We start from the raw sequence: 27,078 nt of genomic DNA, 5'->3' as shown, positions 1-27,078 counted from the left end.
ATCAGAAAAACAGAAAGTCTGGACTGATGGAAATGTTTCAAAGAGGTAGACTGTCTACTTATATGAGAACAAGTCTGGAATAAAGGATCACCACAACAAAAATCTCAGCCACCAATGGTTTCCTCTGTGCCCTAAGGAAAGCTGCTTATAATCTCTTTAAAAAAAATGTAAAACGGGAGTAATGAAGAACATCTTCTAGGTGGGCTGTGAGGCTTAACTATTGTTTCTAAAACACTTTAGAAATTTAAATCTCCTACAGAAGTGTTGAATATCATTGTTGTCTGGAATAAAACATCTGGAATGATCATCACAATTTTTCTGGCTAATTTATGTTGGTCTGTGACTATTTATTTCACAGTTCTGCAAACCAGAGGAAATACAGGCAGATACAGTGTGAAATCATATTATTAAAATCCATGGCAAATAATAGGACAGACAAAATCCAAAAAAAGTTTAGGTGGTTTTGACAGATTTGTGGTACATAGCTGTTGGATTTTCACTTTTGAAAAGTCCATTTTTTTCATAACCCCTTTCCTCCTGCTGCTTAGCAATACTGGAATTAAATCTGCTTTGCCCATGGAAGTAAGACTATGGACAGTGATAAAAACTTGAAATATCATTAAAATTTTAGCATCAGGAGTTAAGCGCTACAGCAGTCAGCACCAAGTAAGCCACTATTTCAACACTGAGGAATTCTGATTATAGGTATGATGGGCAAACACAATGCATTTTTCTAGATCTCATTATCTGAGAAACATACAACCACCAGTACAATAAATTATTCTGATAATCTCCACTAAAATTTACATCTTTACTGAAGGAATTCAAATGATAAAATTAATCTCCCTGTGATCCTATTTCCCTTGTTACATTGTCCCAATCTTCTACTACAGAGGTTTTCAACCTTTTTTGGCCAGAGTACCCCCAGCGGCTGGTCAAGAAGCGAGGTGTCCCCCAGCAGTTGGTCAACAAGCATTTGGGGGGGGGGGGGGGGGGGGGGGGACACGACGACGACGGACTGTGCAGTGCACAGCATACAACAGCAAAACTGAAAGTGCCAGCAGCTTCTCTGTGCTGCTGCCGCATAACTCCTGCGGCCTTCCAAAGTACCCCCAGTTGAAAACCCCTGTTCTACTACATTCAAGGAACTGTACCTCCAAACATGGAAGGCCCATGATCATAGGCTGAGCGATCTGGCTTCCTTTCATATGATGGTCTTTCAAAGCTCCCTCGCCTTGTGGAGGGATGGTCTTTCTTGTCACGGTAAGACTGAGTCCTTGAAGGTACAGTTGGAGGAACCCTGCCAGAAGAGACAGTATTTCTACAATGTTTTAGGATATTTCCTAAGGAGTAAATCAAAAACTCCCAGTTTGTGAACCTAAGTTACAAACAGAACTGACTATCTGACAAGCAATATAGCATTAATCATGTGGACATCTCAGCTTGTCCTATATTACATACCTGTCCTCTCGAGGGTGGCGCTCTTTTTCAAACCTCTCACGATCATAGTCTCCAGAACTACGGTCTCTGTGCACTTCCCGCTCCCTCTTGAAATCTCGGTGATCTATACTGGAATTGCCTTGACGCTCAAAGTAAGGTTCACGATCTCTTTCTCTGTTGTAACGGTCACGCTGGCCTGGATGCTCTGAAAAAAGAAAACACAGAAATCTAAATGATAAATATAATCTCCAAACCTTAAAAAGTTCCCCAAAGTACAGGAAAAGCAAACAGGCATATAGAGCACTGAAGTGGAGAGGGGCTCCCATTTAGTAGGAAACCAGTTCCCAACTGTGCCAGTAAAACTGTATTATACAACTGAATTAATGTATTTATAAATCTCCCTCTTGAAACTAGTTAGATTGCTGGTCCTACAACTGCTATTGGAAGCATATGAATATTATCTTAATGAACCCCTACAAGAGAGCAGCAACCTCTTGCTAGAAAAAGGGACCTCTGGTTTCACATACACCTGTGCTGTCTTCCTACACCTCTCTAAGAGCCGTCTCAGAGCTACCCACCTTTGGGGAATGGCTGTCTCTCAGGCAGAGGCTCTGGTCGAAGAGTTATTCTTTCCCCATAGGGAATTTGTTCTACTTTACTGGTGGTAATATCTGGTAAAGAAAGTCAACAAGAAAATAATTAAGAACTGCTCAAAACTGTTCCTCAGTTCTTTTCTCATCCAAAGCAATGATACTGTGACATTCAAAAGAGGAAAAGGTAACTTGGCCTCAGTATGCAGAAGTCTACCATATTAAAAAACCTTTACTACATTCATGTTAACCAATGACTACACAGAGGAACATGCTGGACTATTAATGTATAACTTCCTCATATATGTAACTGTTATTATTTCAATTAAAGATACAGATGTGAATTGAATAAACTTCCCAAAACAGTGGTCCAAACAGCAGTACCTAGCAACACTGCAATTAAAATCTGTGTTTCTGAGCCTACATGTGCATCAGTGAAGGCCAAAGGTGAAACGAACAGGGCTGCAATGAATTATTTTTACTACTGTCCTATTATTAGAGTGGAATTTAACACTGGAAAAGAAATGCAAATTACCTTTAAATGACCCTAGCTAAAATTCATCAAAAAATATGACCTCAGCACTGTATATTTTAATAATTTTTACTAAAAATATTTAGACTCTGTTGAAGTTATCCAGAGGTAAGAAATAAAATAGTTTAACCAGAAAGGAACTTTTCAGCATTTTTGTAACTCACCATGTTTGCAATTTCTAAAAAGTTAATTTCTTTAAGACATTCTCATTACAACTAAGGGAACTTGGCACTACTGTATTTTTTCACATATAACACTCTCCGATATAACACACGCCCTATTTTTGGAAGGCCTCAAGAAAGAAAAAAAGATCTCACCTTGGAGTACAGGTAAATACTTAAGATCTAGGGCCTCCAAGGCTCGGGGGCCACATGCAAGGGTTGACACTGGTGGCCAGCCTGATCCAGATCTGCAGTACTGGGGCCATGTGATAGGGCTTGATCTGACCGTGGCAGAGCTGGGTGCTGGGCCCAATCTGATTGTGCAACACTAGGAACTGTGTGGTAGGGCCTGATCTAGGCAAGGTGTGATAGGGCTGGAGACACCTGCTGGGTCCAACCCTGTCTGCTGGCTCCAGAGCTGTACGCCAGGTCCAACCCAGTGCACAGCCCCAAAGCCAGTGCATAGTCTAGCCACAAGCCAATCCAGTGCAGCAGCCAGGTGGCCAGGTGTGGGGGAAGAGGAGAGAAGCGAAACGACGCAGCAACAACATTGAACTGCCACAACTCCCAGGGCCATGGCAATTAATGCTGCCACAAGTCTACCCCAACCAAATGCTCCCATGGGGAGCCTTTTCCTCGCATACAATGTGAATATATCATTTTCCCCAGCTAGTTTAAGGAAAGAAAAAGTACGGGTTATGTGTGAGAAAATATGGACTACAATGATATACGGAGCTTTACATGGAAACTGTGGTAAGAGTTTGAGCATACTTTGAGGTAAATAGCTCAGAAAATACTTATATAAAAGAGGGGCAGGCAATTATTTTGGGCGGAGGGCCACTTATTGAGTTTTGGCAAGCCATCAAGGGCCAAATGACAGGCAGCCAAGGACAGATAGATAATGATTTTCTAAATTTTTTAGGGGTCCCACAGGCCAGACAGAATGGCCTGGCAGGCCACATTTTGCCCACCCCTCCTATATAAGAAGGAACAGGGGTCCTTTCTAATTAAGTTAACCTATTGGATTAGTTCATCCACTACTCACCTCTGCCATGGCCATAGTCCACAGTCTGCTGAATTAGAGGTGGTTTAGAAATTGATGGCATAACCGAAGAAAGTGATGTTGATACAGATGACAAAAGGGAAGGGTGAACAGAAGATGAGGCAGGTGGCGGCAACCCTGAGTCCGATTTACATAACTCATACTCTAAATTTGCTCCCTTATCTTCAGTGGTATCCCAAAGCCCATGGAAAGAATCCTCATCCCAACGTTCCTGTTCCACAGTAGCAAGTGATGGTTTTAGACCTGGAGTCTGACTTGAGGATGCAATTGGAGTAGGAGATGAAGAAAGTGGCCTTGATACAGAGGCAGATGACCTTGTCACTGTGGAAGTAGGCCTGGTCACTGCAGTGGGCTGCCTGAACAGAACTGGTGGCTTTATAATAACAGCAGGAGAAGATGTGATAGGTTGAGATTCTAATGATGTCTCAGATGGATGTTGAGAAGAGACCTAGGTACAGAAAGCATTTTTAATAAGAACCTGAAAACTAAGCTTCCCTTATCCCATGAGAATATGGTAACCAAAACCCTCTGTATAACTGTTGCATTCCAGCCAGAAAGGTGCTTTCATAACAGACTCTCACATATTCTCTAACCATAAGCAATTTCAGGTCCACCCATGGGAGGTCACAGCTCAGAGAACACTGATATTCACAGATGGTCTGCTACTGGTGGAAACTGCTCACTAATTTATCCTACACGTTACTTAAGTTAATGATCAATGAAAGCTTAACTCTTTTATTAATAACTTTATCAAATTATGATCTCTTTAGCCAAGTTCCTCCAACTTGTTCTCACCTAAGAGTTGCACTTTAAAAGTCTATGAGAAATAACTGCAACTAAAATCATCAAAAAGTCTCAACTAAGACTGATTCTACATTAGTGAATGTGTCCACAGGTGTAGCCAAACAAGTACAAAAACAGTTTAGTTGCAATTACTATATATAAATGAACAAACTATATTCTCCGGTTTGAGAAATCAGATAGAAAAGCACTCCAGAACAGTCAAGAACATTGTGCTTTCTAAACTTGCAGCTAAACTGTTGAAAGCAGCAGTTCAGCAATACACTGCTAAAAATAAAGTTAACTTCTTGATGAAGACAAACTCTGCAAGGCAGCTAGGTTACCCATCTAGCTTTCTTTTTATCAACCCTACCTATAGATGAAGTCATCCTCTGCACAACTCCCAGAAAAACTTCACCCTTTCTATAGTTAATGCAAGTTCCTTGGCTTGCCCAAGAGAAAACCTGCTTTGTGTACAGCTAAAATCTAAATAGAAATCTTGCTGGCTCATCCTTCATTAAACTGTGAGATCAAAAGTATTTTTTCCTCCATCTGGGTTTATATCTATCAAAGTACACTTTTGTGGGTGTTGACTTCACGTGCTAAAGTATAAATGGTTATGGACTACCATCTCATACCTCCCTATAAGTAACCTGGAAACCATGTCCACAATATCTCAACTAAATTACAGACTCAATCTGATGTGCAGATGTAATTTACCTGATAGGAACCTGGCCTTGGAGCTGTGCTCTGTGATCTAGAAGTCTCATGTGTTGGCAGTTCAGGCTCAGGTACAAACTCTTTCAACTTCTGCATCTGCTCTTTCTGTTCCCTGCACATCAATCACAAAAAGTGTTATCATTCCACAGTTAAATGGTCCTTTAAAAGATTTAGGAAACCAACAAAAATATACTTCAGTAGTACCAACAATGAATATTTACTATAGAACTTTCTATTGGAATAAAGAAAACACAAACAGCTGATAGCATCCCCAAAGCCAGCCTTCTGAGAGGTACCAAAGATAACACGTAGGTTGTTTGGGACAGGACCTTTTGAAAAAAAATATTAACCATGTTTATTATAGCAGCACGAAGGGCTAACCAAGAATGGTGCCCATTGTGCTAAGCAGGCAGAGATAAGAAAGCACCCATTCTACAGCAAATTTTCAGTACCTAGCACTATACAGTCCTTTTCCAAGAACAGAACTCCCAAGTACCACTACTGTTCAAATTATAAGAGTAACTTGGAGCACCCCCCTCAAATCCAGTGCTCCTAGCACTAGCTTTGCAAAAGTGAATTGCTGGCAGATTCGTAACTATGTGCAGCATATCCTAGAGCTGATATATGCATGATGAGAACATATCTAAATAAGGGCACCATACCCAAGGTTGTGAAAAGCAAGATTTCTACTACTTCTGTTGCCTCAAATATTAGATGCTGTTTTGGTTGCAAGTCACTTCCATTGCAACATTTTGCTTAGCATCTGCTCTTTCTGTGTGATCTATACTTTGTAAGATAGCAAACTCATCTTAAAATATGGCTTGATATAAAAGAGAGCAATTTCCTCAGAATTTTTAAAACCGAGAAAAATACTGTATCTATTCAAATCCAAGATGACGACCCCCCCCATTTGACATGGGGGAAAATAGAAGCCTCATCCTGGATTCAAGTACTGGCCTGGAGCAGGTGGCTACTGTGGCTATGGCTCCAACCCAAGCCTGGAGCCAGAGCTACAACCATCTGCCCATAGCCATGCAGTGCAGGCAGAGGAGAAGGGAGATTGCATGGTGCAAGGTAGGGGAAGCATCACGTAGACAGTGCAGTAATGGGGGGGGCACAAGGGAGACTGTGTAGCACCCACTCCAGGCCAGAGCTGGGGGCAGAGCTGCCACTGCCTTGCTGGGCTGGAGCTAGAGCCACCATGTACTCCATGCCCCAAGCCAGAACTACCACATAAGGTAAGGAGGGCATGTGGAAGGGGCAGACACCAGAGGAGGCAAATGGCAGGTAGACGGGGCAGGCACCAAGAAGCAGCAAGTGGCAAGGGGATTGGAAACAGGCACTAGAGGGATAGGAGACAAATGGCAGGAGGGCAGCTGGAGGGGGCAAAGTGCAAGGGTCAGGCTACCTGTCCCTAGAGATATGAAGGCCCGGACAAAAAAACCCAGAAAAATACAAAGGAAAAGACTGGTTTTGGTTTTTGCTGTTTTTTTTCTGAGGACTTCTTTTGTTTCCAAAAAATTAAAAATTTTTGGAAAAATTAAAAAAACCTCTTATGAAATATTTTCTTTTAGAATGATGAATAAAATGTTTAAGACACGGTGTTTGTATATTGCTACCCTTAACTCCCCCCAAATGTTTTGTAATAACTATGTAATAGGGAGACTTTTATGTAAGACTATCTACAGTATCAGATCATTACAATTCCTGTACACTAAGGACAAGCGGTACAGCACAACTCTCAAGTGCAAGAGCAAGATCCATTTCTGTCCCCAGGGGGCACTGCCATTTTCACAAGAGAAGGAAGAAGGATTCAGTGCCTTCTTTGCTTGTGGACATCCTCTATTGTTGACTTCTGATTTAGAGGTTGGTGGATCTGCCTAGTCAGGAGGACAGGAGCCTCAAAGGACTGGGAGTGGATACTGGCGGCAGCATCCATTCATTCCTGTAGAGATTAGAAACAAGAAACTTATTGCCCTGCTTGCTCAAAAGCCTCAGGAGAGGAGACACAGCAAGTCTAAAGGTTTTGGAGTTGGAAGGAACTTGCCTCCTCCTGGCCCTGTGACCTTGAGATTCACAGAAGTACGGAAGAATCACAAAGGAGCTGAAAGAAAGTATACTTATTTATTGAAAGGTAAGAGTTTAAATTTATCTGAATTCAGTATATTAAACTATATTTTAGCAGTATTAGTATATTTTCATAACCTACGTAATTCATAATTCAATTCCTATTAATCTGACGTTTTGTGACAAATCACCCAACCTTAGCAGTTAGGTGAGGTTTGTAGGGCAGGGAGTTGTTCACAGTTAACTCTGAGAAGGCCTCTCCTCCATCTACTACTAAATTTGTATATGCTGCCGCTTAGTGTTTATATATGCAAGCTAGCCACTAAATTACATTTTTCTTACTTTTTCCCCCAGTAAAATGTTGTGACCAACTTCTAGCATGTGGAAGCATTTCCACACTGCAAGTTATTCTGAGGAAAAAAAGTGATTTGCAAATACTGTTGAATGAAATATGCATTTCCAAATGCTACTAGGATGACCAAACACATTCTTGTATGTAAGAAGTGTCCTGCAGACATTAAAAAATCCTTCATAGGTGTAAGAGGAGGTAGATCACAATGATGAAAGTGCAAGTAGCTCTTTCCAATGTTCTTGACCCAGAAGTCCTCCTCCTGCTGCTGCTGCTTCTTTTATAAAATCAACATCACAAAGGGTTGCCCAATCAACATCCTTAAGTAACCAAATATTGCAACCAACTGTATACAAAAGATTCTCAATAGCTTCATTTCTAGACAAGTTGACACCTGAAGATCATGAAAAAATTGACCAAGCTCTTGCAAGAGCAATATATTCTTCTGGGACACCACTGTCAATAACTGAAAATGCATACTGTCAGGAAGCTTTTAAATCACTAAGACCATCATACCATTTGCCCAGCAGATATTCTTTGAGCAAGCCTCTTTTAGAGTCAGAATATAAATGTGTAAGGCAATCTGTGCAAGGAAAAATCAACAAAGAACTGTCTTGCAGTACTTACAGATGAATGGACAAATGTGCAGGGAGAAGGAATCACAAACTTTGTGATAACAACACCTCAACTGGTTTTTTACAGAAGCACTGAAATAGGAGAGAACAGGCATACTGCAGAGTATATTAGTAGTAAAATATGTGAAGTCCTACAGAAGATTGAGAGTGGTAAAGTGTTTGCTATGCTGACTGACAATGCAAGTAACATGAAAGCAGCATGGGAGATCATAATGGATAAATATCCACACATTACTGCAATAGGATGTGCATCCCATAGGCTAAACTTGCTTCTTCTTAATGACAGCATAAAGTTGGACACACTGCAAAAGATCTATAGAAGAGCAAAATAAGTTATAAAACATGTAAAGCTACTCATATTGTAGCTGCAGTCTTTAAGAAGAAACAGAAAGAAAAAAATGCAAAGAATAAAATAGTGACACTCAAACTCTGCAGTAAAATTAGATGGGGTGGAGTGGTGATCTCATTTGAAAGTTTACTAAAAAACAAAGAAGCTCTTCAAGCAACAGTAATAACTGAGGATCTTAAAGTATCCAGAAGTATAAGGAACACTGTACTTGATGAGGATGTCTTCTGGGTTCAGCTGCAGAACTCCTTGAAGATTCTAGATCCAATTTCTTCAGCAGTCACTGAATCAAGTGCACTTCTGTCAGACATTCCTTACCAAATGGCCCAGATAAAATCAACTGCTTTTGAAAATCTAAGTGCATCTCCACTTACAAGTACAGAAGAAAGAAAAGTGAAAGGCTTTATTAACAGATGGCAAGAATGCTATTGCCAATCAATTCATGCTGCTGCAAGTCTCTTGGATCCAAGATTCAAAGGCAGAAACGTTAGTGATGATATCACTGCTACAGCATTTGACTGGATGACAAAACAAGCAAGGCACTTAGGACTTGATGTTGGAAAGGTATTTCCAATGTTGCAGAATACAGAACATCTTCAGGTATTTGGCCCAGGAATGCAGTCTGGGACTCTGCCAAGCATATCCCTCCTGCAACATGGTGGCAAGGCCTTTGCACGACACAGCCTGACTCCTCTTGCTTCTTGCATGCTTCAGATTCCTCCATCTTCTGCAGCATGTGAAAGAAACTGGTTTATGTTTGGAAATACTTACACCAAATCAAGAAATAAACTAAAATGTGAAAGAGTAGAGAAGCTCGTCTCAATCCAGGCAAAACTTCAGTATTCAGAAGTCCATGAAGATGATAAAAATGAAGGATCAGAAGAAGCAGAAACTGCTGATAGTGACAGCTCAGAAAATGAGACTGATTAGACAAAGTTTCATGTAGCAAAATTTGTATTTAATGAGTCTCATTTTCCCCCCCCTTTTTTCTCAGCTCTTTTTCTAAAAATGAGTGCTTTCTGTATCTGCCTGACACTGTGGAGGAGACTAAATCCAGAATACATAATAACTTTCTTTGTTTTACTATAATGTTAATTTCTATTTTCAACTTTAATTTTTGCCTGCTTCTCATAAACTGGAAAAAACTAAGGAATGCTAGGTTCCTTAGAGTTGGGCAGCTTGTAGCTCCATTTGTAACAAAAATTAAAAACATTTCAAAGTAAATTCAACTAGTAAATTTGTAATTATTGTTTGAATAAGCCATACATTTAGATTTAATAAATATACCAAACATGATAGTTTTATGAGCAAACCAAGTTATACTTAATACATTTTATGTTCTTAAAGTAGCAAAGTGAATTTAGATCATTAAAGGGTGCTAAGAAAATAAGTACTCCATATATTTCAATTTTCCCCAAATTTCCATTTTTTTTTCAAAAAACCCCACAAACAAAACAGAAAAAAAAAGAAACTTTTCCCCTCCCAATGGCTTCAAAATTTTTGGAAATTTTACATCTCTATCTGCCCCACCCCCCTACTGCTTTCCCCACTATAGCACTGGGGGAAGGGGAACAAATTTAAGATTACCCTCCATCTACACATGGGAAATTATCTACAATTTTCCATGAATAGAATCTAATAATAACAGGGGTCATCTTAAATTCAAAGTCACCTTGGATTTGGGTAAATACAGTATTCAACAGAATTCTCTGCAACTGCCCCCTTTCTTTGCTGGTTAGAAAAAGCACACTCATTAGTTTATTACAGTTATATTAGTTTCTTAGGGCTAAAATGCTATTCATCAAACTAAAGGTATCCAAGTCACTAACACATGATATATTAATCTAGTCTGCATGACAGACTACATTGTTACACAGCTTTTTTTTTAAACTACAGTTCAAGAATTTTGGGTGGCAATTAAAACCACCTCTGTGGGAAAAGGCTTTGTACTATCGCCGAAAAGCAGCTTTAACAGAGGTGAAAAACACCCCCATTTTTTAACAACATCGTTTTCACTGAAATGCAATGTGACAAATGTCCACATGAACAGTTTAGCTGTTCATTATTTTAGTACAAACTTCCATCTTGGCTGATTAGTCTTCACTACATAATGTTACCTCCCCACTCTCACAAAACAGGGTTTCTCCTCTACTGAATGGAGGCAAGCCTTTTGCCTACCCAAAGGGTGTCAAACATGCCATACAGATCATAGCTGTCCTCCAGAGCACTTCTACCTCACTCACTGGGCTCCTAGAGACGCAGAGAATTTGGGGGTATAGCCTGCCACAGAATTCCCAATGATGGAGTGCAAATGAGCAAGCATGTCAGATGTGGGTAATGGGAGAGCAAACAATGGCCAAGTTAATTTCTACACTGCTGCTCACCCAACTATTGATGTCAGATTCAGATCTAGCCTTGGGACATGGGTGAGTTTGACGCTGCTTGTCTACACTGTGCTCTGGAAGACTTAATTCACCCATATGCCAACTGATAATTCTACCCATATATCCTGCCTTGTTGTGAATTTATCTCTGTACCAAATAACTTAAAGCAACACTTGGTCAGAAGGTCAACGCTTTTCCTTCTGCATTACTTCATTTTCTATTCTTTTGGATGCTTCCAATGTCAAGAGACAGGAGGTTCCGGGAAAGATTCTGGAGCAGTATTCTGCACCTTCATTTGAAAGAAGTAGCACCAGGCCATTCTTCAGTATTTCTGCAGTAAGGATATAGTAGAAATTGTTGAAGACTTCGCCGATCTGTTAGCAAGATTCTGCATTCAATTGCCAGAGCAGTAAATCTGTTAGTGAGAATGCCTGGCTCCCAATTCTGCTCATCCTATCAGGGTCATTCAGATATGTCAGTACCACTTCATAATTAATCAATCAATCAGTATTATTCAGTGGGGCAGACAAACCTAACATTAGTACAGACATGCTCCCATTATCTGTAAATAAATGATTTGCCACTAGTTACCATAAATGCTTTTCCCGTTCCATATTTCAGTCTAAAATATGTCAAAGAAGTTTACAGATATTAAGGGGTCAAGGGCTACAGGAAATGGCTGTTTACCAACTTTGCCTGGGAAGGAAGTCACTCTGACATCAGTGACATTGAGCAAAGATTTTCTGATGTCTACACTGGATTACCTTCATGGGGGCAAGCCTGATAAGATGTCTTCTCTAAAGGAAGAAGGGTTGAGCCAACAAAAGATATTACCAAACAACCTAGCTTCTTGCATACTTCCTGGACCATCATGGCTACAACAACACTCCAACCCTCTTTAAAGGAGTTGTTGATATTCTGTTCTATATCAGCAGTGAATTCAAGTGCTCCTGACTGACTACCACCATTCAAGACAGGAATAGATCTGACTCCTAAGAATTGGAAAAAACTTTGATATAGTCAATCTTTCCTCAGTAGACTTTGCAAAGTTCTCTACAATGGGTGGTGCCAGAAGTTAGAGGAAGAAAAGGTGTCTAAAGCTAGGATTAAAAAATAAACAATATAAAAAGACCCCCAAATTGTTCCTCTTAAGAACTGGTTCACTGAAAGATCTCAAAATATAATGAGGAAGTTCAATAAAAGCGATTTGCTCAGGCTCTCACAGGGATCAATTCTTAGCTCAACTCACAATGCCCTGTCTTCTGCCTATTATTTTATTATGTTCTTTTCTAGGTTATCGTCTTCTGATTTTAGAATGTACCCATAGTATTTCAATTTGTTCTTTTTCTCCACTTCCATCAGTTCAGGCTTGCTTTTAATCCTATCAAACATCCATTTGTTGAATCTTTTGTGGGTCCTGGAAAAATTCAATATTCTTCTGTAGAACACTAGTCTCAAATGCTTGTAATTTTCTCTCTAAATCCTTCAGAAGCACCCATCTTTCACAGCTGACTATCACTGGCAGCCATATCAATGCTTTAATGACCTTATCTTTGTTTTATTAGTACTCTGCCTATTCATCTATATCATACTCACATTTTCTGTCTACCCCATGTCTTGCTTCATTTATTGACTTTCATTAAGATTTCACCCAAATACGTAAAACTTGAGGCTTGTGTCAAGAGCTCATTTTACATCAATTTTGAATCTTTTTCCAGTTGTGGTCATCACTTTCATCTTTGGAACATTAACCATGTCCCTGTCTCTTTCCTGTCATAATTAATCTTTGCACTAGAGGTCTTTCAACTCTTCTAGAGGAATAGTAATCAAAATTAACTAGTAAGCTTTTTTGCCCCCCAATTCTCAGACCCCATTCAAATCCTGCTAGTGATTTATGACTAAGACTGAATGCAGCTCTGTGGAACGCCTTTCTGTAGTTGGAGCTATTCTGATGTCAGTCCAGCAATCCTGACCATGGCTTTCCATATAGTTTATGCAGCAGGTCAATCAAATGTGGTTGTAAACCAGGGATGAGCAATTATTTGGGCCAGAAGGCCTCTTAGGGAGTTTTGGTGAGCTACTGTGGGCCAAGTTAGTAGCAACTCCACCCAATCCGCCAGCAACAGCTCGTCAAAACTCCCTAAGTGGCTCTGCCCCATGCTCAGCAAGGAGGATGGGATGGGGCAAGGAGCAGCATCCAGGAATGGGACGAGCAGGGCCAGAATCAGAATCATGGGGCAGTGACAGTGTGGAATCATGACAGTGCTGCGTTACGGCCCAGGGAAGAGCTGTAGTCTGCTCCTTGCACTCCCCTGCAAAGGGCACCAGCTCCACAGGTAAAGGCATGAGGGGAGTGGATTGCAGCCCTGGCCCCGTGCTGTCACTGCCCAACAATCCTGGGGTCTCCAGGGAGACCTGCCTGTGCTGGTCCCAGGCCAGACATACATAGCTGGGATGGGGCTGTGGGTGGGTGGGAAGGTGGGCAAGCAGCAGTGTCCTGGACTGGGACAGGCAGGCAGGGCTGGGATCAGGATCCCAGCCCTGGACCCCCAGGCCATGACAGTGGGGAAGCAGGGCCGGGTACAGAACTGCAATCCGCTCTCTTTATGCTCCTGTCTGCATAACCAGTACCCAACACAGGAACATGGAGGGAGGAGATAATGGCTCTGCCCCAGGCCCTAGCTTCGTACCGTCACTGCTCCATAATCCTGATCCCAGCCCCAGCCTTCCCTCTTGTCTGTCTGTATCCCAGATGCCATTTCCTGACCACACATGGCTCCTTCCCAACTGCTCGTCTGAGTGTAAGTTGCCTGCACAGGTCCTGAGCTGGTCTCCATGGAACCCCCACCTGCCTGCTCTGTCTGGCACCACCCCCAGCAGTGGCCATAGTACAGACAGGCTGGCTTAGGCACTGGCTGCTGAAAGGAGCTGCCATGGCAGGGGCTGCTGGAAAGCATGCTGCCCCCTGTGCCTGGGCCGGGTAAGACATTCCCTTAGTCTTTTTCATTGCCAGAGCTACCCCAAGACTTAAATTATGATGGTTCTTGTATGTCATCTTTCCAATCATGTTGCTGGTCTCAGTTTCACGGTTTAATGCTTCATAGCAATTCCTCCTCTTTCTGCTCTGTTGGTAGGTAAGTGGTGCATCTGATTTGGTCTGATGACTTGTACTGATGGTTGCATTTTCCTTGTCTGAGTTTTCAGTGTGGGTTTTCAATGCGGCAAAAAAGACCGCCCAAACAAACCTGCACAGTTTATTTACTTGTTAATATTCACATTTTCTTCCTTGACTTAGTGTGCAGTCTTTCATTTCTTCCTCTTGTCTATGAAGCCTCATATTATATCCAGGATTTTTTCTTTATCCTGTTCAGAAATTCTTTATCTGGTGCTAATATTGTGCCTTCAAATCAGTGGTTCTCAATCTTTTTAGACTCAAGACACCACCTCCATAACTTTCTGTGAACTGAGCAACATCCCCTTTCAAAAATTAACTTATTACAGTGCTTATCTTTGTTTATCTCCTTGAAGAGGGGGTGAATAGTTGGGGTGCTAAAGCAGCCACACAGAGATGAGCTTATGTACTTAGCTCCTGACACATTGTAGAACCCTGACTGAGACTCATTAAGTTTTTCCAGCACCTCTTTTGGTGCCAATTTTTATCTCTTAAGCCCTTCAATGCCTTGTATCTAATTCTTGACCACCACTGCATATTTAGCACTGATCCTCATGCAAACCTAAGAATTCTGATTTGTTTGGGCAATTATTTAAGTCTAATTCTAAGCTTAGCTGAGAGGAGCTAGCAGTCACTGATGCATATTGACATTTTAAAAATGTTGTTAAAAAACTGGAGAGGGTTCAGAGAAAATTATCCAAGGTCTAGAAAACATGCCTTACACCAAGAAACTTAAGAATTCAATTTATTTACATGATCAAAGATTAAGTTAACAGGGACTAACTTGGAGTATAAATACTTATCCTGGAAGAAACGTCACATTTTCCAGGGATAAAGGTTTTAGCCATGTTGGTTTTCAGGCAAAAGTATTCAGAACTCTTAGTAAAGGCGATATATTTTATTAAACCAACTAAATAATTCCAAAAAAAATGCTTTATTTGCAAGCTGTCAGGCTTATGTGCCCTTCTTCAGGCAAAGGAGAATGCAGAGATTGTAATATTTCTCCCATGTAGAAATTAAACTTCATATTGCACAAGAGAATAGAAAGATGTTACTGGTTCCCCTGGATGGAAAAGTTAATTTTATATAAAGTAGGCTCAAATAAAAGTTGGAGCAGTCTGTTTACCTCCAAGGTGTCTGATGGCAAGCAGGGTGTTGATTTTTTCTTCTTTCTTGGTAAGATGTTTTCTATTGCACAGGAGAGAGGGTCTTGCTGTACATTTGCTAGGGTAAAGAGCCCTGTAAAATCTGTATTCAGAACTCTTGGTAGAGGCAATACCTTTTATTAGACCAACTAAATAGTTGCAAAGGGTCCGCTCTACCCTCTCTCCTGTGCAAAAATTAGGGCTAAAAAAAAAGTCAAGTGTAGGCTGTGTCTGAACAATAGTTAGGAGAAACCCACTAGGCTAGGAAGTAAGCCTATTAGCTCCAAGTAAAAAAAATAAAAATAAAAATGTATGTAGCCTAATAACCACATTTGAATAACCTAAATTTTGGGGTGGACTGCTTTGTCACTTGTACATTCATGTATATCCAAATGCCAATGAGTGCTCATGATGTCTGCTGTCAGTACAAAATGAATATGACAAAATACTTTCATTATTAATCCTCCAAACAGCTTCTGCCTTCTACAACATTATTTACCAAGTTCTACAGCCTTCTGCAAGGCTCACAACTTCTGAATGATTTCCCATTCCCTCCTTCCTCCTCACACATCCATAACAAACAGAAAATGCCATCAGGAATTTAACTCAAAAATATGACTCTCTCCTTAGTCCTCTTGTCAAGGTGATGAAAAAAAAAGGCACAGGCTACTTTATCCAACCATTTCCTCTAACCTTCCCAATTTCCTTACTAGTTCCTTCTAGTGTATTGAAAACTCAGTAATTAATCTTCATTTATTGTTCATCCATGTCATTCTCCTTCAAACTCCCTCACTGCTTTCCTCCCAATGTTGAGCTACATTTCTTGCCCTCATCTTCATAACCCTGATCCTGCCAACATCTTAGGTATTTGCGGTGTTGTCATTTTAAGAAGGTTCTATTAAAATATTTTGAAGACTAAAGAAGGGTAATTAAGTTACTGGTATCCTTGAAATCTTTATGTCACAAGAGATCTAGAGCTGGAAATGACCTCAGTGGCTTATCTAGTGCATCCTCCAGCTCGAAGGCAGGATTCTCATGCCTAGACTATCCCTGAAAGATGTCTGCTTACTCCAGGGTTGGGCAAAATATGGCCTGCGGTCCAGATTTGGTCCACCAAGGAGTTTTGTTCAGCCTGTATGAGTTCATCAGCCCCAGCGTGGGAGGGAAGCCCAGGCTGTGGTGCATGCAGCTGGTCCCAACACCCCCAGGCACATAGCGGGGCTGGGGCAGCACGGCAGCCAGACTCACTTCCCAGCAGCCCCTGCAGTGGCAGCTCCTTCCACCTGTCACTGCCTGTCTTTACAGTCACCACTGGACCTGCCTCTGCTGCCCAGGCCCTCAGCCCATCCATCCTGCACCCACTGCTAGAGGCGCTGGAAGGAGTGGGTGGGTGCGGTCTCCATGGACATCAGCCTGGGGCCTGGTTGGGCAGGGGAATGTGGTCAGGTGGATGGTATGGGGCCACAGGTGGCTGGGGAGCAGTGTCTGGGAGCAGATAGGTGGAGCTGGGATCAGGATTGTGGGGCAGTGACAGGGTAGAGCTGGGGCTCAGGTAAGTGCCACGATCCAGTGCCCTCATGTCTCTGAAGTGGATGCTGGTTCCACAGGCAAGGACATACAGGAAGCAGATCATGGCTCTGCCCCACATCCCAGCCCTGTGCTCCCAATCCTACCCCCGGCCTCACCCATCCATCCCAATCCTAGATGCCACTCTCTACATGCCCACAGCCTCATCCCATCCACCTGGCCACATGCCCCGCCTGTGTCCTGGGCTGGTCTCCATGGAGACTCTTGGGATCACTGAATAGTGACAGCATAGGGGCAGGGGTGTGATATACTCCCCACATGTCTCTGCCCTCAGAACATGTGCCTGTCCTAGGGACATGTGGGGAGAGGATCAGAGCTCTGCCCCGGGCCCATACTGTCACCAGCCCATGAACCCAATCCCAGCCCTGGCTCTGGTCCCCGCACCCATCCTGCTCCTGGCTGCCACCTCCTGCCCACCCACCCACAGCCCCATCCCATCTGCCTGGCAGAGCTTGGGGCAAAGCCACTAAGGAAGTTTTGATGAGCTGTTGCAAGCAGGGAGGCAGTGCTGACCCAGCCCTTGACAGCTCACCAAAACTCCAAGTGGCCCTCCAGCCCATATAATTGTGCACCTCTGATCTAGCTTATTTCCAAAAACAACCAGCAACAGAGATACCCAAATCATTTTTGCTGCCTCTTCTTGGCCTACCTTTAACTGTCATGGAAAACACCTACCTGATCATAACAGTTGTCCATATAATAATACTTTCCATATTTGACGACAGTTATGTCTCTCCTCAGTCTTCCTTTATTCTACACTAAGTTACACAATTTTTTAAATCTTTTGTGTCACGTTTTCAAAATACCTCAACATTCTTCTTGCTACCTACCAGATTCCAATAAATCAATATTTGTCTTGAACTATGGCATCCAAGATTGAACACATTACAGCCAACCACCGCTTAATGTGGTTTCAGTTACCGCTGTTTCGCTATAGAACACATTTAGAATTAATATCCGATTCAGCTGAGCACTCAGGCATTTTCATTACAGTGCTCAGTGGAATCGGAGTTTCTGTAGGCAGGCGGGCAGGGAGAAGCGGTGGTGGCAGCAAGTGGAAGGTAACTGAGTGGGTGGGCAGGCATGAGGGCCTAAGGCAGGATGGCAGAAACATGGGCCCAGGCTGGCACGTGGTGCCGGTGCGGGGAGGGGGGGGCGACGACAACATGACATGACGACAAGCTGCTGCAAAAGAGGGGAGGAGCATGGGACCCAAGCCAGCGCCAGCAGGGGCATGCACCCAGGGTGGGGGGCAGGAGCATGGGGCCTGTGCTGGTGTGTGGGGCCCTGTGTCGGGGCCAGTGGAAGCCCATACCCAGAGCAGGCTGGAGTGGGCAGAGTGGAAAGCGGCAGCAACAGAGGCAATTAGCCCAGGGTTCACACCAGTGCCTGAGGCCAGGGCCAGAGGGGGCTGGTGTCCAGAGCTGGGCAACAGCACAGGTCCGGGCTGGTACATGGGGCTGGAGTGCCAGCAAGTGGGCAGGGAAGTGGGGAGAGGCGGCGGCAGGGCAGGCAATAACCAATTAATCTCTATTTACATTCACTTCTGTGGGTAAATGGGTTTTGCTTAGCACAGTTTTACTTAGCGCCTGGTTTTTCTGGAACTAATTAAGAACACTAAGCGGGGGTTGCCTGTCTTCCACATGTATACATCATATATATCCAAGACTATCTGTATACATCCAGGTGTAAACCATACTAACTGTATCACATGAAGGATCAGGAAGGATATTATTGTCCTCCAAGCAGTACTGTACCACTTGAAGGGTTTCATATTTTCATAGTAGGGTCGGAAGGCACCTCATAGCTTAAAAATTCAAACAGTCAAGGGACAGTAGTCTTCCTTGAAGCATCAGATAATGGCCAAAATAGATTCATCAACTGTCAGTTTTCATACAGCAAATCATATTACCTTACAGTAATCCTTTAAATTCAATTTCATTGACTAGTTTGTACACATTAGCAGTTTCGCTCTCCAAAAATTACAAAATTAGTCAACTCACCGAAGCATCTTCAGCTCCTGAGCAGCCTTCAGGATTATTTCATGTTGTCTTTGACTAAGGACCATTACTCCCCCTAGTGATTGGTCAGGGTCCATAGTTGAATCTGCTTCCAACATGTCTGAGGAACGTGATGGTGGAATGGGTAAATCTAGCTGATCCTCCAAAGGTTGCATTCTTTCTTCTTCATCAGCATACCACCTCTCCGACAATCGTTCTCTCTCCCAATCAGTCCTTTCAGGAAGGTAGTTTCGCTTCTCCCTCCATCTGTCAACTCTCTCTGGGTATTCTCGGATTCTCAACTCCCCCCTGTCTCGACGGTCCCTGTCATATAAATCTCTGTCCCTCTCCTCCCTCCACCGGTCCTCATGGTATCTGTCCAAAGGTGGAAAGGACTGCATGGGTGGGAGAGGAGGAATATCCAGATCACGACTTGGTATCTCTCTGTCATCTGGAGGCATCAAATAATCTCCGTCCCATTCTCTATCTAACTCACGATCATAACTATCCATGGATCTTCCAATCCTGTCCAGGTCTCTATCCATCTCTCTCTCTCTTGGCCTTTCCCAATCATCCCACCACGGGTCTCGTCTGTCAAAATCAGAAGACAAAGGAGGGAGTGGAGGAAGAGGTGATAGTGGAGGCATTGAATGATGGAGTGAGAACCTGTCATCTCTATCATAGGGGTCCAAGGAATCATCCCGAAAATCTGTGTCATGCTCTCTCCAATATCGATCTCTTTCCCAATCATCTACTAGTTCACAGTCTAGAGGAGCATCTCTGCTATCCAATGGTAGTTCTTCTTGCATTCTCTCCTCCTCATGGCTCCAGGGACCCCTGAGAGGCTCCTCTCGATGGTATGGGGGAAATTTCTCAGAGCTGTCACCCAGGCGTTTATCCATACCACCCATTTCAGACCTGCCCGGTTCCCTCTCCCAGCTACCTGCCCGCCTAACTAGGCCTCGTTCCCGGCTACCTGTCTGCCTGACAGGTCCCCCATCTCCGCTTCCTGCCCTCCTCATAGGTTCCCCATCCCGACCTCCTGCCCATCTCATGGGCCCTCCATCCCGGCTTCCTTCCCGTCTGAAAGGGCCCCGTTCATGGCTATCTGCTCGCCTGACTAGCTCCCGCTCATGGCTACCTACCTGTCTGACAGGACCTTGCTCTCGGCTAGCTGCTTGCCCCCTATCCTTGTTGCCTGGTCGACCAGCTAGCTCTCTATCTCGGCTAGACAACACCCTCTCTTGGCTGTCTGACCTCCCTATGAATCCCCTCTCTCTGCTGCCTGAGCGCCCATCTGGCAATCTCTCCCGGCTGTCTGAACGCTCGTCTGACAACCCCTCCTGGCTGCCTGCATACCTATCTGACAACTTATCCCAGCTGTCTGCTGCCATGGCCATGCCTCTGCCACGGATGGCTGCCTGTCCCATGCCTCTGTTTGCTTGTCCTCTGCCACGGACATTGTCCATTCTGCCCAATCCCCTGCCATGGCCATAGTCCATTCTACCCTGGCCATCGTCCATTCTGCCCATCCCCCTGCCACAGCTATCATCCATTCCGCCCATCCCCCCGCCATGACCATCATCCATTCTGCCCATCCCCCTACCACAGCCATCATCCATTCTGCTGTATCCCCTGCCACGACCATCGTCCATTCTGCCCATCCCCCTGCCACGACCATCGTCCATTCTGCCATATCCCCTGCCGCGGCCCTCCTCCATTCTGCCCATCCCCCTGCCGCGGCCCTCCTCCATTCTGCCCATCCCCCTGCCGCGGCCCTCCTCCATTCTCCCCATCCCCCTGCCGCGGCCCTCCTCCATTCTCCCCAACCCCCTGCCGCGGCCCTCCTCCATTCTCCCCATCCCCCTGCCGTAGCCCTCCTCCATTCTCCCCATCCCCCTGCCGTGGCCCTCCTCCATTCTGCCCATCCCCCTGCCGCGGCCCTCCTCCATTCTGCCCATCCCCCTGCCGCGGCCCTCCTCCATTCTGCACATCCCCCTGCCACGGCCCTCCTCCATTCTGCCTTGACCTCTGCCCCGGCCATCCTCCATTCTGCCCATCCCCCTGCCCCGGCCATCCTCCATTCTGCCCATCCCCCTGCCCCGGCCATCCTCCATTCTGCCCTGACCCCTGCCCCGGCCATCCTCCATTCTGCCTTGACCTCTGCCCCGGCTATCCTCCATTCTGCCCTGGCCCCTGCCCCTGCTTACTGGTCCAGTGCCTCTATTGCTTTCTGACATAACTGGGCCTTTTACTCTGTTTTCTGGTCCAGGTAGATCTTGCCCCAGGGTGCTATCTGAAACAGGCAATTTATTATCTGCACAATTCAAGTCTTTATCTCCTGGTAGAGGGGATGGAGTCACTATTGCTGTTTCTCCTGTTCTTGATGGAACAGGAGACTGCAAAATTGTAGAACTATTGGGAACAGATGCCAGTTTTTGGCTTTGTGTGGATGGAGGTTGAGTGGTTGGTTTGGACTCTTCTACTCGCTGTGCTGGATCCTGAGAACTCCAAGTCCACTTTTTAGGCTCTGAAATGACTTCTTTTACTTCGGATTTGGGTGGTTCCTGTTGCATTTTTTTCAAGTCCTCATTTGGCTGGACTAGACCAGAGTTCTTTGCATCTGTATCAATGGGAATTGGAGTAGACTGAGTTCTATTTGCCATCTGTTGTTTTCCAGCAGCATCAGTAAAAAGTTCTTTGTTTTCAGTCCGGGACTCTGCTTGTAGCTGCTGTTGTCCAAAAGAAGGCCTGGGACCCCTGCACTGGGGCCCACTTGGTCGGGTACTGTGCATCTGTGATGTAGTTGGGGTAGTATAAAACTGTGATGCTGGGCCACGTGGGATAGTCCCCCATTTGCTTGAAGACTGTCCATCTGATTTTTGATTTTCATATCTTGGTTTTGGACCTTCCAAGTGCTGGCCTTCAAAACGAGGCCCTCTTTGTCTTGGCCCTTCAAATCTCTCAAAACCTCTTCCTCGAGGTCCATCAAACCTACAGGAAAACAAGAGGCATTTTATTAAAAAGAACTAATCAGGTAAGAAATCTCTAGATGACACTTCCAAGTTGTGAAGTCACTTTCATACAGAAGAAGGATTCCTTATGAACAACTCTCATTGAACCAAAACAGAAACACAAATCAATACTCTTAAACTGTATAGTGCATAACTGACTGATTCAAACAATTTGCAGAATCTGAAATCTCCAGCAAGCAATGCCAGATACAGAGCTACAAAATAATCACGTTAATGCCCTCATGCTACACCCCCACACGCAGTTACATTCTTTACTGTTTCACATAATCAGGTGGCACTATTCATTTAGATTTCAGGGAAAATTCTGCCCTGACAATGTGAGAGCAGCAGCATTTTAACCATTTCAGCAATGTCATTTAAGAACAAGTGGCAGGTATAACACTCAGCCATGGAGACTAGTCACCACAGGAAAATATATCAGTCTGGAAACCAAATATATTAAGAAAACTTATGTCTAAATCCCTGTACTAGACTGACACCTAGATGATCAAGGTTCTATTTCTAGCTCCCTACGTGACAATAGGCATGTTACAGTTCCTCTCTCCCCTGATTCTCTATCAGAAATATTATTATATCCCTCCGCACAGGAGTGTGAATAAATCATGTCAAAAATAAACTTGAAAAAGAAGAGTATATAAATGCAAAAGAATAACATGGTGCATCAAAAGCTAGCAAAGGCAATAATTTCAAAGCTAAAGCCAAGGCCCACTCCTCTGTTTATGCTTTTATATCTTTTTAAAGCCATGTTAGAGTTACGTAACACTAAACACATGCACAAAAAGGCATGCATTTTTATTAAGTACTATTATTCTAGAAAACTTAACTTCAGTAGTGATACTGGCGGATCCAGGAACAAGGTAATGGGTGTACACCCCCACAACTAACTGTGCTGTGTATGTATGGTGAGCTCTTAGTTTGCTGACCAGTCACTGTGGGCTCCTGTTGGAACTCTGGGTGGGGAGCAAGCTGTAAGTTCACCACCTAATCAAGGCAGGGTCTGGCCACGGCCCTTGCTTTTCATATGGCCCAGAGCCTGAATGCCGCTGCTATTCATCCTTCCTCTCCCCATGCCCCCAATTCAGCAGCATGGGAAAGGAGGGGATGAGCTATGATGGCAGTACTCATCCCCTGGGTTCTAGACCAGAGCAAAAGCACAGGCTCTGGCCAGACCCCCTGCCAAGAACTCACACATGGCACAGCCAAAAAGGGTACAACCACATCATTATGCCCCCTCTGGATCTACCTGTGGTCATATTGGAATTCTGCTTTGAAAATAGCACTGCATGGAACAGCCTAGAAAGCAGCTAGAATTCTTTCATACTAAACCAAGTTAAAGACAAAGTCTCAAGCTGTGGCTCCAGTTTTCAGTTTCTTCAACAGTAAAAGTAGCTGCAGTTTAGGATCCAAACTGATTTTTTTTCCTGATTTTACTACCATGCAACTTATTGGCGCCAAGGCAGTAACTGTAGTTGGAAACTTGCCTGAACTTCTTTCACAGTGTATACATTATAATATTACCAAGTGCGCGTACTCTAATTTTGCTTGTATATGACCTTTAAATATTTCTAGAGCAGCTGTTCCCAGACTGTAACCCAAGGATCACAATCAGCATAGTACTTGCAGAGGGTTTACAATGAGTTATTTCATCATCCCATGCAGGCTTTTCTCTTGGTCTCTAGCTCAGGGGTCAGCAACTTATGGTCCACAGGCCAGAACCAGTGCACAGAGGCAGTGGATCCAGTCTGTGGTATGAGGACTTTGATGGTGGTACAGGAGGTTTCAACTGTGCCATTCTACAGCTCAGCAGCTGCACAGCTTTACCCATGCCATGCCATGGACAGGTGATAGGGAGAAGTGGCTGGAAAATGTTGCCAAACCCTGTTTTAGCTGCATTAGAAGAAATTAAGAATACATTAAATATTTTAATGCACCTCTCTTCCATGGAAGCAACAGCTGGAATTGTAAAAGGGATGGTATGTGCTTGAGAATGAGAAAAGAGCAGCATACCTGACAATCTCACTAGAAAATGCGATCTGTCCTAGGTAATGCCCAAGTGCAAAGCATGCTTCTCTGACCTTTCTTGCCGTAAGGTAAAAACAGAACACAGGGCACTTCTCTCAAACAAACAAACAAACAGAGCACACAACACTGCACACAAGTTCCTCTACACTTAGGAGAGAACAAGAATGAAGCATGGGACAGACCTTCTTTCATTACTGAGAAGCAACCAAGTGCTCAAGTGATGTGTGAAGAATAATGTGTATAGAATGGAATGTGTAAAGGAGGCTTACCTAGGACCTCTTGGTCCTTCAAAGTACGGTCCTCTTGGAGGGTCTGGAAGCAATCCACCTGATCTCAGAGGTTTATCTTGAGTGAAGGTAGTGATGGAGGTGGTGGGTGTAAGTGTTGAAGTTACTGTGGAGGTTTTCAATTCCCCAGATCCTTGCTCAGATGAAACTGAGGCAAATGGCCCAGATTGTTTAGCCATGTGAACTTGAGTGTTTCCTTGGTCCGAAGAGGCAATAGATGAAGTTATCTGAGAATGATACGGTGAAGTTGCAGCTAAGCCAGATACTTTAGGTGCAAATGAAACAGGGGTGGGAAGTAGAGCTGGCCTTGGTGTCTCAGTGGACTGGGTGCTCTGAGAACTAGATGTTGGGGGAATGGATGAATTTGGCATTTGAGAACCAGAAGACAGGGGTGGAGGAACCTGTGGAGGTGTTGTGGGAGGCAAAGTTGGAGGCATAACAGGAATGCTTGTTTGAGTGTATGAAACAAATGGAGGTGGCATTGTAACACTTCCAGGGTACTGATTCTTCATGTTCTGAAGTGAATTTACTTTCTCCTGCAAATGGGATTGAGTAGCTTTCATCTGTCCCTGCCATGTTTGCCATTGTTTCTCATATTCCTGAAGCTGATCTTTGTGAGGATAGGTCTGGAGCTGATCCTGCCATTGCTGGAATTCACGCTCCCATTCTTTATGTAGTTGCTGGAACTGTTTCTGCTGTGTCTCATAATGTTGCAGCTGCATATCCACGGACATTGTCTATAACAAAAAAATGGAAATTACTGCAGAATACAATTTAAGATCCTGCTGGGGCTATGTTTTTTAATAGTACCCTCCATCATAATTTTTGACTCGGGAAAAAGCTCGAGAGCCGAGCTAAGCAAAAACAAAAGCAAACATAACCTTTGGCATCTAAAATATATTTATGACATTCTGCTGTCTCCAACTTACAAGTTTCATTGCTGGAAGATGACAACACCTCTCATACAAAAAGCCCAACCGCCTAGGGGATGAGAGGGAAGGAGAGCATACTTAGTAAAAAAATTACTCCTGCAATCAATGTAACTATTTAGAGCTCTGGCTGTGATTATTTTCTCTTTCTAAATTCCAAATTAATCAATCGCTAAAATATATGTAACGCGTGGTCCTGTTTCATCAGCTTGTCAATTTATTTCTCTGGGTAGACAGCAGCTCACATTAAAGCAGACATTGTCTGCATACTTAGGAACTGTATAAACTGCAGTAGTTTTCCAAGTCTAATTTGATTACCTTACAAATAAAGAACAATCTTTTCTTAAACTTGTGATAACTAGTGAATTATTTGTGCTGTGGTCGTGTCCAGGAACCCCACTCAGGATTCAGGACTCATAACTATAACTGCTATTTTTTTTTTTAAAAAACCCACTCATAATAGACACGGTGTTTTCCAATGAGCAGGGCTCTGAAGTGGGCCTCAAGAGACCTGAATTCTATTCCTGATTCTGTTACTAACCTGCTGGGACCCCTTGATCTCTCCATGAGCACTCAGCGCATGTTTCTCCCATTACTCCTTGTCTAGTCAAACTTATACATTTAGACTAAAAGCTTTTGCATACAGGGACCATCTCCCACTATGAAAACGTACAACCCTTAAGTCAGTGATTCTCAACCTTTTTTGACTCAAGTCACCCCTTGGAAAATGCCAGACCTTAGTTTTCACTTGCCTTTTGACTACAGAAAAATAATAGAGTTATTCTACTATTGCAAAGAACTCAGGAAAACCACAACAGGTCAGAATATTTTTAATACTATGAATTCCTATTTGAAATCTCTGGGTATTTTGTGTGAATCATGTTTGCATACCTAACAGTGCTAACATTGTGCAACACGCCTTGAAAGGATCTCAAGGCATCCCAGAGTGCTGCAATATCTTGGTTGAGAATCACTGCCTTAGACCTTTGGCAGAGAATCACCATTTTATACCTCGATTATACTTTTAAGTTACACCTAATTTACTTTTTAAATAAGAATAAAAAAGGACCCATGCCACAAAGAAGTTGGAAACGTATAGGTCCCACAACCACACAACAATCGCCTTCGTTATGCAACTGCACTCCATCAAGCCCAGGTAGCCTTTTTTAGAGATGCTGATTATTTTCTGTCTTCCTACCACTTTATATTGATAATACAAATCCTGAGGTAGACTATCACAATTAGTTGCATTTTATCTACACGTTTTTATTTTTGGCATTCTTGCATTATCATTTTTAACATGTGGGAACAAATGATGCGGCCCGGAGTAGTCTGGGACGGGTCATGGCTGACTACATGGCTCTAGGAGACAGGCTTAGAGATTCAGGGGCACAAACAGTCCTCTCATCAGTCCTCCCAGTCAGTGGTCGCAGCCAGCACCACAGCAACTGCACTGGGGAGGTCAACTCACGACTCTGGAGTTGTGCCACCATGCAGGGTTCAGCTTTCTAGACCATGATCCATACTTCCAGAATAGGACCTTGCTGGGACGTGACAGTCTACATCTCTCTCCAAAATGTAAGAGTCTGTTCTCTTACAAGTTGGCAGACCTCCTATGTATAGCTTTAAACTAGCTTCACTGGGGGACGGGGATGACGAAGCCAGGATGAGACCGGGGAAGACAGGCCATGAACCGCATGCTGGAATTGACCAGGTAAGTACTAAGGGGGTCACTAAGAAACAGGACAGGGGAGTACTAAGGACACCTACTGAGGGGCTTAGCTCTATACTAATGCTAGAAGTATTGGTAACAAGCAGGAGAAATTTGCACTCC

The 27,078-nt window shown here is 43.6% G+C and overlaps 1 protein-coding gene across 3 annotated transcripts in view; it reads right to left on the bottom strand.

Moving 5' to 3' along the window:
* YLPM1 (YLP motif containing 1) overlaps positions 1-27,078 on the bottom strand; it is a 121,229-nt gene that overhangs the window by 79,498 nt on the left and 14,653 nt on the right. For all 3 annotated transcript variants that reach the window (XR_016440343.1, XR_016440342.1, XM_090033691.1), the window contains exons 4-10: positions 24,298-25,052; positions 18,975-21,965; positions 5,287-5,398; positions 3,769-4,234; positions 2,019-2,111; positions 1,462-1,645; positions 1,155-1,300 (exon numbers count right to left, since the gene is read on the bottom strand). Coding sequence is in view for 1 of the 3 variants with exons in the window: in XM_090033691.1 (XP_089889817.1) it covers positions 1,155-1,300; positions 1,462-1,645; positions 2,019-2,111; positions 3,769-4,234; positions 5,287-5,398; positions 18,975-21,965; positions 24,298-25,052 (4,747 nt within the window). In the remaining 2 variants the exon portion in view is untranslated. The remainder of the gene's footprint in view (positions 1-1,154; positions 1,301-1,461; positions 1,646-2,018; positions 2,112-3,768; positions 4,235-5,286; positions 5,399-18,974; positions 21,966-24,297; positions 25,053-27,078) is intronic.

This window comes from Crocodylus siamensis, chromosome 2 (genome assembly GCF_052110815.1).
Source record: "Crocodylus siamensis isolate JL-2025a chromosome 2, ASM5211081v1, whole genome shotgun sequence".
Classification (NCBI taxonomy): domain Eukaryota; kingdom Metazoa; phylum Chordata; order Crocodylia; family Crocodylidae; genus Crocodylus; species Crocodylus siamensis.
This window is presented reverse-complemented; position numbering and strand designations above follow the sequence as displayed.